At 36.8% G+C, this 16,150-nt stretch overlaps 1 protein-coding gene across 5 annotated transcripts in view; it reads left to right on the top strand.

The window, feature by feature from the left end:
* The window catches only part of ank3b (ankyrin 3b), a 180,347-nt gene that overhangs the window by 41,380 nt on the left and 122,817 nt on the right, over positions 1-16,150 (top strand). The window contains exon 1 of one of the 5 annotated variants that reach the window (XM_079851664.1): positions 11,622-11,766. The exons of 2 other annotated variants lie outside the window; for them this stretch is intronic. In XM_079851664.1, coding sequence (XP_079707790.1) covers positions 11,764-11,766 — 3 coding nt within the window. In that variant the 5' untranslated portion in view covers positions 11,622-11,763. Of the gene's footprint in view, positions 1-11,621; positions 11,767-16,150 lie in introns of those variants that run through there. 2 more of the 5 variants (XM_079851665.1, XM_079851669.1) reach the window with 2 other exon arrangements.

Raw genomic sequence — 16,150 nt, 5'->3', positions numbered from 1 at the left:
CTGAATGAAATGTCGACCCTGGAAGGGTTACGACTGGGAAGCTTTGGGGTTTTGATGGACTCGATCTACTCCATCTATGTTTTGATCATTGTTCTGAATCTCATCTGGATGTAGTCTTTGACAAAAATGTGATTTTCTCTGCTTTTTGTTTAAAATGTTGCTTTTTTAATAAAATGTACCCACATTGATAAAAAAGAATGCATGAAGCTAGAATAAAATGGTTTTTAAAATGGAAAGAGTTAAAGTAAGTATATTTCAAGTGTAAAAAATGTATACCTAAATAGGAACACAGTAGTATACTTAAAGTGTAAAAATAGTATATAAATAGTAAACTATAAGTAAGATGTTATGTTCACTTAAAGTAAACTTACAAGTATACGTGCAGTATGTTCAATTCAATTAAAATAATCTTTGCATTTCTTGTAAAATATCTTGTTGAAACTTCTTAGATGACTTAAGAAACATGAGGATTGATTTTGGAGTTGAGTCCTTTTTCATGCAAAGCCCATGCTAAGGTCTTTAGACAGGATATTGCACTGGAAATTGAACAAACAGTCATTTGTATGTCTTTCAACCTGATATAGACAAAATAATTCTTGATATTTATCAAAGGCATATGACATTAATACGATTCAGAAGTGAATCATCTAATGCATTCTCAGACATCACTACCAGATAGCTGATCAATACCTGTCATTCAGGGCGTTCTTTCAGACTCTGTGACAATGGAGGGTTCAGCTCCAAAGCATAATATAGGCTACAGTGTGCCTTGCTGGGGGAAGTACGGCCAGCCTCTCACTGTGGAGTAGATCATAGGCGTCTTTGTCTAGAGCCATGGCTTTCTTAGGAATTATGTTACAAGCAGAATGGCGGAAAAAGATGTTGTGCCTTGAAAACCTGGTGGTTGTTGGCCCTCATTTCCAGCATTTCTGCAACTTCCAGCCAATATTTTGCTCTCTTTTGTTGGGGTAACTATAAAACATCCCCAGCAAACTGTGGCTTTCCAGATTTTGATCCTGTAATCCTAGTTGGAATGTCCAGCGGAAGGCACGACAGAACTTGGCCTCAAGCATTCTGTTTCCCAGGCTCTCTGATATCTGTGGAACCTGATACTTTCATCACAGTTGAGAGACCAACGAGAATCTGGAGGAATACTTGATAGTTTTAATGCACTCTGGGTTTCCCAGGCTTCAGGAAATGCTGTTTTAATAGCAAAGGTAACAGAAGACCTGTGGAAAACCACCTGAGACCTTAAATAGTGGCAATCCAGCCAACCCAAACCATGTGCCTGTTTTATTATCTTGCAGTACAGCAAATTGTTTTATATTTGCTTTCTTCCAGTTTTTTTTCTCCATTTTTCTTCTTCTCTATATTCCAAATAATGCTTTGACCTAAATGGGAACTGATTAGTTTGAATGAAATATTTTTTTCTAATTGAGGGAATGCTGGAGTAAACCTAAAGTGATAATATAATCTCTTTAAGCCATAACTTGAGGTTTGAGAGTAGCAACATCTTTAAATACCTGGTGCAATAAAGTTATTGCATGAGTTATAGTCAGATTGCTCATTTTGTCAAACCATATTGAGTTCTGCTGAGGCCAACAGTGTTCCTAATGCTGAATTTGGCTAAGGATCATGAGGACAGAATGAAGCTGCAGTGCTTCTCTGGCCTGATCACTGAGTTAAATCAGCAGGTCCAAATTTCATAACAAATTTCTGCTATAACAGCAGACTTCACTGCCAAAAGACATTGTTCCACGGATGTTACTCAAATATCTAGAAAGTGCAGGACTTATTTTATTTTATTTTTTTACAGTATTAATACTTTTTTTAACCTACAAGATTGAAAATAAATACAAAGCTTTTAATAGTGCTTCAGTGTTCTGGGTGGTTGAAGGAACTTTGTTGCTGTTGTCTGTAGCGTCTTTGGTTGGTTGATAGGTGGTTGGTAGGGTGTTCTGGGTGGTTGTCAGGCCTTTAGATGATTGCTCACTGTACCTGAAATACCTTTTTTTGGTAATTTAGGGATGTTTACCTCAACTGTAAAGAAACTAAGTCATTTGTAGAAGTGTTATTGACATTATGCTAGAGCTAGGGGTATGTGGGGTAAATGAAACCGTGCGTCTGGGCCACTCATTCACACAGAGACACGCAGAACATGCAGGATTCGTATTTAAATAGCCTTACTCTCGTGCCCAGATGCGTTCTCAGGTACCGATATTTGGCACCGACTGATTTAATGTGAATCGGTACTCAATATACTGACGTAATTCGGTCAGTGCGATTAAAAATACAGAGTTCGGTACCCAACCCTACTAGGCAGTTGCTTGAGTGTTCTGGATGGTTGCTTGGACTTTGCTAGATGGCTGTTCAGTGGTTGCCAGGGCATTGCTTGGCAGTTACTAGAGTAGAGTGTTCTGAATTGTTGATAGGTGGTTTGTAGGGTGTTCTGGGTGGTTGCTCGCTGGTTGATAGGGTATTGCTAAGCAGGTGCTAGCTGGTTGCTAGAGAATTCTGGGTGGTTGTTACAGCTTTTTTAGGTGATTCCTTCAGCCTTTTGGTTTTCGTTGATAGGTGTTTGGTATGGTGTTCTAGATTTCCCGGGTTTTTTTGATGATTGCTTGCTGATGCAAAGGTGTTGTTAGGCAGTTGCTGGGGGTGTTCTGGGGGACTGCTTGGGCATGTCTAAGCATTTGCTACTGTGTTCTAACTTGATAGGTTTATAGGATGTTCTGGGTGGTTCCTATGCAATTGCTAAGTTTTCCTGGGTGGTTAAGGCATTACTAAGTAGTTACTGGCCCAAGTCAGTTCACACCCAACTCAATCACATTCTGCTTTATTTATGACTTGGGTCCCTCTTTCAGTGTAAGTCTGTGAGAGGCCAGGATTTTTTTTTAATCTGATCTCTTATAGGTTGGCCCACACTAAAAGATTTTTAAAATCTCAGACCACAAACATGACGATATAAAAATCATAGATTTAACAGTTTTGTTCCAATAGTGTGTGGAGTGCCGCGATGTGACTGCAAGACAACACACTAACAGATTCCATTCACAAACAACCAGATTCTCGGCTGGGAACACAGGAAATCTTGCAAAATCTCTTACGGTCAAATCAATTGTAACTTTAGAATAAACAAAGATGGCAGACGACAGGCAAGAAGAAATGGCGAAAATAGTGTTTGAACTGCTTCCATCTTCCTATAGCTCGCTTTCTGATTTGGTATAGTTTTGTTCAATGTGAAAATCTCCAGACTGCGTGCGCGTTTGTCCTCGGGGTTCCCCCCACACGGCAGGATTTCTGATATTGTTGAATATTTACGCTTTGAGATCGGTGCGGCCCCGACGTTCTTCAGAGCAGATTCATACACTCTTAACAAATCTCACACCACAGGAAAATCTGATAAGAGAATCAGTAGAACCATCAAGATAATCAGGACTTTACCTAGGATTGTCGGAAGGGGAGAATTGGGCCCAAAATCTGCCCGATTATCTTCTAGTGTATGGATCCCTTTAGTCTTAACATGACTCAACATGAGGTATCATTCATGTCTGTAGCACAAACAAGACAAGTGTCAGAGGTTAATACTAAGCATTAGGGGTTTGTTCAAATGGCTAACCCTAAATATGAACAATAATGATGATAGCGCGGCTTGCCTTAACAAACACCACTAACCATGGAGGACAGCCTGATTTTTACCCTGCTTGTTCCTGCTTGGTCTAGCATCTGGGTTTGTGCCGCTGTAAATGTCAGGGGTTGGATGGCTGGCCTTCTCTTCTCCTCCTCTCTTCTGGAAAGATAAGACCATACAACCAAGTGCCATTTTGAAGAAACTCTCTTGAGAATGCTAACAGAGACTGGCACAGCTCTCTTTATCTGCACATATGTGTGAGTGTGTGTCTGAATGTGAGGACCAGACATGTCTGTCAGACTGCACTGCTTTCACCACAGGTCTCACTGAGAAGTTGTTATGTCTGCTCTCTCTGGCAGAAAATTAGAGGTTTTATTTAGCACAGAAATAAAGGCAGTAACTGTTTACTGTATATAGTAGTTAATGCCAATAGACCATTTTTTTGCAAGTAGGCTCAAGAGCATTGTTAGGGTGCTGACTAGCAGAACATAATTGCAAATGTAAATCTGATTGTTGGCACTTCCTTCTGCCTTGATGTTTTACACTGTGTTTAATTGGAAATCGTACTCTATTGGTCTACCAAACTATTGGTATCACCAACACGTAACCTCAATTCACTGTCAGTGTGAAGCATGTATATTTATCTTAGCATTAGCGTAGCTTGAAGTAGCCTATCTATTACAGAAAGAAGCACACACACTCAATACTTACTCCCTTACTTTCAGTCTTAATACACAACATCCTTCAAGACACTGAAGCTCCAGTGCACCTAACAAAATTAGAAGCCTCTCCATGCTAGTTAAGTGCTGTGTCTGTATCTGTGCGTAGCCTTTCAAATCAAGGTAATGCTAACTGACTAAGCATTAGTTCAGTGTGCTTGATGTGCAGAATGAGCCCTACACTGTGTCCACACTGTAAGGGAACGACAAAACTAGAATTCTTCCAATATGGTTGACACAATACAAATATATCAGTCAATACTAATGCCAGTGAAATTTCGAAATTCTCAATACCACAGCAGTAACTATAAGTACAAATTTAGAAATTAAAAAACAAAAACAATTGGAATGTCATGTAAAATAAAAGTATTTTACTTGCTATTAAATATTATATAAAACTATTCTTATTTAAATTGTAATTATTGGCCTTGTCTTCAATTCATGATATAGCCTAATACAATAAAACTGATTCAGTATTGTCAGAGTTTGACTGAGAATCCTGTAATTAAAATGATCTCTCTTTTGTTACTTTAGGTCTAAATTTCTGTGCATGTTTGATAGTCGAGGACTTTTTAAAACTAACTTAAAACTAGCTACTAAACTATCAATTCATGTGAGTAGTTGATTAATATTAATGACAGACAACAACAGTTCTGCTGAGCTGCATTTACATTAAAGGGTCTAATGCATGCATTTTTTGACCCACTTGTTTACATTCACTTAAGACAACCCGACAGTGGCTACATTAATATCTCATTTTCACCAAGAAGTGCATCAGTAGCTATGTTTGCTGAGACGCCTTTTGTATCAATCAGAATAAATTCACTCTGATTGAAGAATCTGAACGTAGTTTACATGAATGCTAAATAAAGTGATCGGGTTGATGTTCGCGTTTATATGTCACAAGCTACTTTTACACTGTTACCCACACCCCGATTTTTATCCCTGAAATGCGGGGAACCCCCTCGGAACACGATTGGCCTAGTTTTGACCGTGATTGGGCTGGTTTTGAATAGCAATTGGGATGGAATTGTTACACAAACCTGCCAACTCTGAAGTGCATTAACACAAGGATGTGCACAGATACGCATGAGAGTGCTTGAAAGTAGCTGTCTGTTACTACTGATACTATAGGAAACTGTTATCATTACTTTTTTAAATTGTGGTATCGACTTGTTAACAAACTATCCTAATATAATCAATGAAGTTGTCATGCTCTGGCAGTGTTAACAGACTCATTGATTGTACAGAATTAATTTTAGTTTGCTGTGTGGCACATCTTTGCTCTCAGTCAAGCAAGGTGTCAGGACATCACTTGTGTTCACTGATTTAACAAAATGTTTAGTCAGTCCCTCATTTGTTTGTTTTGTTTAAATGTAGGAACACTAGGGCTCTGGGTTATGTAGATATGGACAGAAAGAGGTTTGCACAGAGCCGAAATGAAGGTGATGTAATAGTGAAGAGGAATGCTAGTGAGTCAGAATATGGAAAGTGATCTGAATTATAGTCACAGTAGAAACAGTATGGTTTTATTGTATTTATCTAGTCAAAAAAGAACAGTTCACCCATATTGTCATTCATAAATAATTCATCTTCATGTTCCAAACCTGTATAAAAACCTATTACTTTTCTTACAATATGTAAAACTCAAAAGTAGATATTTAGCAGAATGTTCATGCTGCTCTTTTCCATAAAGTTACAGTGAACATGGGCTATTATTTGCAAAAAGGACAAAAAGCACCATGAACATATCATAAAAAGTAGTCTATATAAAACCCATGAGCTAATCTTAAAGTTTTCTGAAGTTATATGATGGTTTTGTATGAGGAAAACTGAAAAAAACAAACAAACTTAAAGCACATGTATCTATAAGAGGTTTTTGTTTGGTGCATTTATGTTTTGTGCCAGCTGAGACCGGTATCTCCCATGGTGAGTGGGCCGAACCATCATGTCTCTGAGACATATTTGGTAAAATAGCCCTTCTGCCTGCTGGAGGTGCCCCGTCTGTCCCGGGCACAGCACTCCTCCTGAGCGTCTCCGTCACACACCTGCGGGGGTCGCATTCCACGCCAAGCACACAGATCTGGTTCTTTAGTGAAGCAACTTCTTGGATGTTTCTGAAGGGTTGTGTTGAAATGAGTTTAATATTTAGAGGTTTGTTCAAAGGTAGTGCATCTGAAGTGGCGTTTAGGTATATTTACACAGACTGTTTGATGCAGCACAGAGGTGGCATGAATATGAATGAAAAATGAGATGATACTCTAAATATGAAACAATAACCACCAGAGGTTGGTGGCAAGTCACTCTTGTAACGAGTGAGTCATTCAGCCATTCATTCAACCGATTCATTCATTTGGGGCTGATTCATTCCGGAACAAAGAAAGTGACCGTCTTTATGAATGGTTCACTGAATCATTGGCTCACTCATTCAGTAATGAAACGCCACTGTGTGTTGCCTGGAGACAATGTTTGGAACTATTTTCATTGACGAAATTGAGCAAAAACAGCCAATATTGAGAATATTGTCTAAAATGTAACACAATATTAAATTTATATCATATGATGTAGTTAAGCAACATCAGAAGGAGCTGTTTTTCCCAAATATCTGCAAATGTGATATTGATTTTATACAACAGTTCAATAAACAAGAAATTTATATTGTGAGTTACCTACATTTTATACATATTGTCAGTATTATCTGTTTTTTTTTAAATATTTTGCCAACAAAAATAGTTGCAAACAAAGCCGCAATAGAACCGTTGGGTTTATTGTTAGTTCATGTTCAGGTCCATTAAATAATATTAACAGATACAACTTTTAATTTAAATAATGTATTAGTAAATTTTTAAATTAGGATGAACTTAGGTTAATAAATGCTTTAGAAGTATTTTTCTTTGTTAAATAATGCAGTTAACTAATGTTAACAAATGGAACCTCATAGTAAAGTGGTACTGAAAAAGAAATGATGTGAACGTTCTGTTAAACATCTCTGTTTGTGTTCTATAGAAGAAGGAAAATATTATGGATTTGGATCACCCATTAAAAATCACTGTAACTTTAGTTTTTATTTTGATTATGTAAATTACTCAAAGGTTGGTTTGGACGCTGTAGCAGGGCCTCACGCTAGTAAATTCATCCAATAATCCACAGTTAACTTCCTCCAGGCTTTATATTTTAGTCACAGTTACAGTTATATGTGGGTGTGAGCAGCTCCTTATCTGAGAGCAGTATTAATGTGGGCGATTACATGCAATGTCTAACAAATCCGTATCGTTGTCTGCGTGTCACACTACAGCAATGTATGGACATGCATTTAAACTTCATTATGCTTTATTTAGGAAATTTGAGCATCAGTTACAGTATAAGGATTAGTCCTGGGATTAGTCCCAGTGTCTGGAGAGCATGCTGAGAGTCTGGAAGATGAAGCGTTAATGCTGTGTTTTCAACGTCCCATTTCCCAGATCTGAGATAATGAAAGAGTCTGGATGGGGCCTGTAAATGTTGGCTGCTAGAACATCTCTGACTCGACAGCTATTTCCTCCACTGCTCCCCATTCGCCACTCACACACATACATCCGAGTTTTTACATGGAGTGAGGGGAGGGTGTGTGAGAGTAGAGACCCAGACATTAGCCCATTTCACACTGTAATCACAGTAAATTACCGTAAAATTACCAGAATAACTTTACCGGCAAATGCAAAAATATGCCGTTCACACAAGCAATGGCATTCTGGCTTTTTACCATTAAGAGACCATTCACACATCAGCAGCAAAATACCGGTAAATTCTGTTATGTCAGTCATCGGGAAATGATCTTTAAACGCTGCACCGTAGTCTTCATTCGCCAGTGTGAGGAGAAACTCTTTCTGTCGTTTTCTATCTGTTCAATTTGACCAAAAAAATATGACTTCTGATGGACAGGCGTAAGGATATTATCACACAGAACGCGTTTTTGATCTTAAAGAGACGAGACGCGCATATTACTATCCAACTACAGAGCCACAGTGCTGATGAATGAAAAAAAGGCAGGGTTCTCAAGCACGAACACACGTGGCGCATCTGTCAAAGATATCCATCTAGTGCATATTTACATAGAAACCTATTTAAAAGCAGCAGAGCTTACTGTAAACAGCGCGGAGTAATCATGTCATCTCCAGAAATCTTTATGATTGCCCAAAACAGACTTTAAGTCAGCGCATCCTATTTACTGGTATTTTTTAAAAGGTCCTTTTCACACATGATCTCTTAACAGTAATTTACCGGTAATTTATCAATAAAGACTGTATGTGTGAAAGGGGCTATTAATTATGTTTTTTAAGTAGACCCAGACGTTGATTACATATTTTAATGCATTAAAATTAGTGTTCACCACTAAGGCCCATTGTATGAATTGTTACATGTATAAAACAATGACAATCTAAATAAAGAATAAAATAGATAAAACATATAAATAGAAAATAGAAAAAACATTTGAATATTTATTATGTGAAAATGATGTGTCATTTCCACTTTGACCAACAATTTTGTCCATAATAAAGATGAACAAAAATAAATGTACTTAACCAAGTACGTGTGATGTGTGGAAGAAATGGAGAAATCAGAGTAAATATCACTTGTGAACAGATAATTTTTATTGATCATCATTTCCAATCAAGCTGCAATTTTCTCAAATTTTACATAAAGTACAGTATTACGTAATTGTGTCCACATAACCAAAAACAGCTCCTGTAGGTATAGAAACATCCAAACTTTCCTAAACAAACAAACAAGCAAACAAAAGCTATTATTGAATTATTATTCCATTTTTCTACAATGGGTCTCTGAGGGTTAACTAAAGAAGCATCAAAAACGAGATCTGTGTTTGTGTTGATGGGCATGCTTAAAAGAATTAGAGTGTGAGAGTATGGTGTGAGAAATGGGTCAAATCCATGTTCACCTCCTCTCCATACCCTCTCATCATCATCATCTCTCTCTCTCTTCTGGCTCTATAACTCAGTTATGAACATCTGCCTCTCTCCTCCCTGAAGCTGCCACATGTCGTGTTACCATGACAGCAGAGGTGTCATTGGTGTAATTTGTAGCAGTCTTGAGGCTGGATCCACAGGCTGTGATGTTCGTGTGAACATGTGGCGTGTTGTTTTGTAGAGGCCTTAGCACAGCTCAGTGGAAGTTAGGCATCTTTAACAAACAATAAGCCATGTGATTTTACCAAGATTAAGGGTTGTTGATTAGACATAAAGCAACAACAGCAATATGGCAGTGTTCTATAATTCGTAAAATCACATTACACAACAGTTATTTTCAGCGTTCTTAGTGTGCTGAACCATCTGTATCACTCTACTTGTTAAGTTACTCTTTCTGCAAGTTGCATCTTTACACCAGTAGGTGGTGACAAATGACTCTTTATGAGAGAGTCATTGAATCATTCAGCAGAGGCTTAATTCAAAATAGCATACTACTTTTACCATTTATTTCATATACATATACATTTTTTTTAAATAGTATGCCTATGCTTTTCCAAATTCAGCACAATTTAGGCATAAACAAAACAAATCTTTATGAGTGAGACACTGAATCATTCATTCATCTGATTTGTTCATAAACACTAATTCATTTAGGACCAAAGCAAATTACTGCCATGTCCGAAATCGCATACTATCTGAGTCGGTAGGCCTACTTATTTTGAATAAGTAATAACTTTGTGACCATTAAACAAATATTTTCTATGAATGCGTGTAGGTTCAATGTAATCAGGACTCACTGCATTTATTATGTTGTCACTGTCATGTGACCTACAAGCTTCAGTTGCATCACTTCACTGCCATTCATAAATCCTCTTCTGTGGCCTCATGGGATGGTAAAGTGTTCATTGGATGTGCACTTCAGAATCTCTCGGAAAATAGTAGGCTATCTGGGCTCTTTTTGCCTACTGTTTAATGAGTACAGTTGAACATGCTATTCTTTTTTTACCTGCTGTTTTTCACACATAGTAGGGAAGTAGGCATGTTCAGATGCAGCCACCGATTTGAGTAAGTCACTAAATCATTCACTTAACTGATTTGTTTTAACACATTCATTCTGGAATGCCATTATTGTGTTGCTCAGAGACACTGCAGTTTAGCCTCTGCTTTTGGCTTTGTTTGGGACTGCGTTAATTTGTGGAGCAAAAATAAGCGAAATATTTTGTCTAAAATGTAAGTTACCCAAAATGAACGTCTTGTTTATTGAACTTTTGTGTTTGATGCCAATCCTAAATGTATGTTTTTGCCATCCAAAAAGTAATGGCGCACCTCAAGCTTTATGATTTGACAAACACAAACATTGTGGGATTAGTTATGTCATAGTTTACTTAGGGTTACGAAAACTATATTACGCTAATATACACAGAACAATAACGTTGTTAACAATAACGCGGACTGCAGTAATGTCTTTTGCCATTTTACATGTCGATTTTATAGTTAATTTTTTTGGTGTAAACTTCTCTATTCTCATTTAATTAGAATGATTATTAAAGCTTTATAGTTTGTCTTTGGTTAGTTTAGTACCAAGAACGATAACTACAATGCTAACTATATTAGCATCCATTCCAACAATATAAGTTATTCCAACAATATTCTCTGTGTCATTCTAGTTATATCTGTGGTGCAAATTCCTAATTTCACTGGGAATGATTATAAAACCTTTATAGATTTAGTTCACTATCGTCCTTTGTGTGAACAGCCTTTAGGGGTTTGTATCCTTAATTATGAGTCGTAGTGATGCTACCCCTAGCAAATAACGCAAATTGCCGACAGTAGCATTACATTATAAAACAATCTTGGATTTTTAGCCTTATATATTGCATGGATGGCAGTGATTATAAAAGGCGCTATGTTTTTGTGTGTATGCAGCGTTGCCTGTGGAGAGGTTCACGGTTTGAGTCTGTGTGTGTGTCTGTGTGTGTGTGTGTGTGTGCTGTTCTATTTGTAGCTGCTGTGTGCTCATGTCAGTTGCCTAGGAGATCCTTGGCGGAGTCCCAGCAGGGTAGTGGATCTGACCTCGCCCATGGAGCAGAGATACTGAGAGAGCCGGGCATATCCGTCTAGTTTACGTGTTCTTCCGCAACATCCGTCCCCCTCCTGGGAGTTCCTGTTCTGTGACACACACACCCAGACACCTGCTCTCCTTGGTGACACGAGAGCGAAGCGCCCCCTGAGCTTGCGTTTACAGGCTAATGCCTACTTAACTCCATGTTAAGTTGTTTATCTCCTTACGGTGTGTCCTGGTACCATGATCACTCTATGTTTATAAGTGAGCTGTGTCCTGTATGTACACACCCCTATGTACTATACACCAACCTACACACCTCACTCACCCCAGATGTGTTACAGTGCTTCAAAGCAAACTCAGTCATGTAAGGGCTTGTGATGAGAGATGGTAAGTCATTTCAAATGGGTTAAATATTAGTAGAGATGTTTGCTGGCTGCGTTTGTGGTTGAGATGTAGGCTAATTTATTTATGTTTCAGTGAGAAAACTTTTAGGCTAATATGGGATATAGAGCAATTGTTAACTAATAGATGCTTGTAGTAGAGACTTGCTTCATGATGCAAGAATAAAATGGTCAGCTGATTGAGATGCAAATATTTATAATGCATTTAATGAGATGTAAATAAGATGTGCATTCATTTTGATGAATGAACACTACTTTCACAGTACGTTTATGCAAAATTTAGTACAAAAGAGTAGTTTATCTATTGAAGAGTCATCAGTAGATTTTAGAAAGGACATCTACTGTTAATCATTAATAGACTGATCATCTCATAACAGTTAAATATCACCTAATGTTTTAGCCTGAGTGATATATCAGTCTATTACTACTTATATGCTAAGGATTGTGTATGTACAAGGTTGCAACATTTGGCTTATCCACACTGACTTTCCGGAAAAGTCAAAACTCACCTTTGAACCACCATTGGTCCATTGCGAATACGCTGTAGGTTGGCTCTGTGGCTCCGCCTTCTTTGACTTGGTCATCCGCATACAAAACATGAACACATGCTTTATACAGTGCTTTACAGTTGAAAATAAAGTGGTTATTCTAATTAAAAGAGACACTGACACTGTTTTGTCATGTTTAATACTATAAATCTATTGTATAAAGTGTGCTATATAAATAAAAGTGACGTGACTTGACTTGACTGGAGATCCGAATTGCAGATCTTGTGCAAACACATCCACGTCGCTGTGATCATATGCTTTCTTAACTGCTATTTTCTCACCGCTGTCATATTTGCTGTTTATTTTGCTATTGAGAGGAAAGCACACAGCACATATTTACATATTCACCAAAAGCAGCTGTCAGCAGCGTCCAGATGTTTGCGAACAATATACCTCTGGTCACATATTTAGAACTTCTTTTTACCCCTAAGCAAAGAACGAAAAAGAACTTCGCCATGAGTATATCAGGCTTTTTAAGGGTGGGCCACACTAGAAAAAACGCTTAGCAATGCCCTAGCGACAACCCACTACATTCTGGCATTGAGGAAGTGAGTTTTGCACTGGCAAGCACCATTCACGGTTTCTTCAGAACAAGTACAAATTTAATTTATTTTTGCTATTATGTTTGGTGCAGCTAGGGTGTGTAAATTGCTTACAGCAGCTCTAAGGTATTCTTCTTAACTGCAGATACAGATCATTCAGTATAGTAGTTGCATATGTAATTAATAAGCAAAAGAAGAATATTTTGCTCGATTTTCAAGAGAACATTTCAGAAAGTTCTCAGGCTGACACAGCACATGCTTTATTTCTTCAGTGCACATTATGTTCTCAAACTGTAAAGAACAGAACACCGTTATGACATTCATTCTTTTCAGAGCGGTGCTGTAGATTAGTTATGGATCATATATCTGTTAACCATTCACTCTAATGTTATGTTGAGAGTTTTCTGTCTTTAAGTCCCAGAGACTTATTTCACTTTGAAATTCTTTTAAAACACATTTGACAGTATTATGAAGCTTTTATCACATAGACATTCACTTTTCAGTGATCCATAGTAACGTTGGGAATGAGGGAGTGAGTGAGGTATAGTAAGCACTTATTTCTGTTATAGCTGCCAAATGCCTTTCGACTGAAAGCAGAAATCATAAGAGCAGCTTCTGATATTGCTGTTGGGTTCGGTGAGGTGTGACAGGAGGGCATGTTACTGTACCTGTGCTGAAGTCTCCAGAGTGGACATGAACACACAAGCACTTCTGCACTGCTGTTTCACTGACTATCACATATCTGAGTGTGTGAGTTTTAGTGTTTCATTTTTAATATCTCATTCATTTCTCATTTTTGACTCCAAGGCTCCCAATATTTGAAGGCTCTTCTATCTATAGGCTGATATGTCCTTCTACTGTTGTTAAAAAAAAAAAAATATATATATATATATATATATATATATTTTTTAATATATATATAATTTATATATAAAATAAAAAAATGTGTGTGTATATATATATATATATATATATATATATATATATATATATATATATATATATATATGTGTCAGTTTATTATTGTAAATTTTTTGCATTTTATTTAAGATTTTTTTCTTCATTTTATTGAATTTCTTTCAGTTGTCTATTTTTATTTCTCAAAAGGAATTTAAAAGAAACATCTGAGAGAAAGTTGATCAATAAAATGAAATAAAGCTCATAATTGTTTCTGAGCTATGAAAGAGCAACATCTGAGACAAAGGTGATCAAAAAATGAAATAAAACTCATTAAGGGTCCTGAGCTGTGAAATAGCAATTTCTCTGTGAAAAATAAATTATAATATAATATAATATAAAATAATATAATATAATATAATATAATATAATATAATATAATATAATATAATATAATATAATAAAGTGTTATAAGACATTATATTATAATGGCATCTTAAAATGTGAAAAGACAAGAAGACTAGAGAACATCAGATTAAAATTAAATGTTTTACTTTAAAATGGTCTTTTTCCTTTGATAGGGTTTTAATCATTTAAGTTGCACTTTTGGAAATACTTGATGCAACACAATTGCATTGTGAAATATGATCCTGGCAGGTGATATTTTGGCACTATAGGACTTTGGCTTGTCTGTAATAGATGCATGGGAAAAGTCTGGAGAGAAAGAAGGGGTCACGTGTGTGTTAAAGGCTGCCTGGGTGTTGACATGAACAGAGATGCGAGGCTATGATGGGGTGTTTGATACGTTATGTGAACGGACATGACAGCAGAGAGTGAGGGTGACGGCTAACTGCTAACACACACACACACATGCTCCTCTGTCCATGTGACAGTCAAGCTCCCTCAACAGAGGGACTCAAGTGACACCAGTTATTCAGTAGTACCTTAGTAATACCATGGTACTACCATCTGATACCATCATTAAACATATCCCTCAGGCTTCAGGAAGCTTATTCACAACACAACACAGTTCTGAGGTCCAGTGCGCCTACATCAGCGGATTAGCCGAGTGTTTCATTCATTTGGCTTTTTAGCTAATCTAGCTGTATTGGGTGTTAGCTCAGCACCAATGTTGGATCACATTCCCTTTTAGCCAGCAATATAAATCTTTGCTTGATAGATATACTTTGTTACACTGCCTTTGTTAGTGATGGCACACATTTCAACTAGTGTTTTGGAAAGCTGCCACACTAGAGCCTGACAGCAAAGCAGCTTTATGTGCTATGGAAGCTTGTTTCCGCCACAGAATAGAACATTTTAAAAGATAATTGCGACTTTTTATCTCACAATTGCGAGTTTACATCACACAATTCTGACTTTATTTCTCAGAATTGCGAGATATAAAGTCAGAATTGCGTGAAATAAAGTCGCAATTGCGAGAAAAAAGTCAGAATTCTGACTTTATAAGGCGCAATTGCGACTTTATTTCACGCAATTCTGACTTTATAACACATAATTGCGAGTTTATATCTCACAATTCTGAGATATAAAGTCCAATTCTAAGGAAAAAATACTTTTTTTTTTTTTACCTCAGAATAGTTTATATCTCACAATTCTGACTTTATAACACGCAATTACAACTTTATATCATGCAATTCTGACTTTATACCTCAGTATAAAGTTGCGTATTATAAAGTCAGAATTGCGAGAAACATGCAATTCTGAGAAAAAAAGTCAGAATTCCAATTGCGAGTTTATATATCATAATTCTGACTTTATAACACGCAATTGCGACTTAATAACACACAATTGCGACTTTAAATCACGCAATTCTGACTTTATAACCTGCAATTGCGACTTTATATCACATAATTCTGAGATAAAAAGTCAGAATTGTGAGATGTAAACTCGCAATTGTGAGAAAAAAAGTCAGAATTGTGAGGTTAAAAAGTCGCAATTACCTTTTTTATTTTTCACTCTGTGGCGGAAACAAGCTTCCATAATGTGCTGCAGTTTAATGTCTATAGATACACATACAGTATATACATACATACATACATACATACATACATAAAGTGCTGTGCTGATGTATGGAGGACAGTGATTCTGTTATGTTTTATGGGTATCTTAACTTGTATTCTTGAGTTCCTGGGCAACCAACATAGCAACAGAACTACCGGTACTCAGAACAAGCATTTACTGAACATACCATTTACTGAAGAAGCAAAGCTGTGTGAACTGTTATCGGCAAATAGCTTTTCTTATTTTGTGCTAAAACCTCATTTTGTTAGATTTAAAATTTTAATCTTAATTCAATATATATTCTCTGAACTTTGAATATTTTTATGTGAAAACAAGAAATACTGATTAAGAAGTGCATTTG

This window comes from Squalius cephalus (assembly GCF_949319135.1).
Source record: "Squalius cephalus genome assembly, chromosome: 19".
NCBI classification, from domain to species: Eukaryota; Metazoa; Chordata; class Actinopteri; order Cypriniformes; family Leuciscidae; genus Squalius; species Squalius cephalus.
Note: the sequence above shows the minus strand (reverse complement) of the source record. Positions and strands in the feature narration are given on the sequence as shown.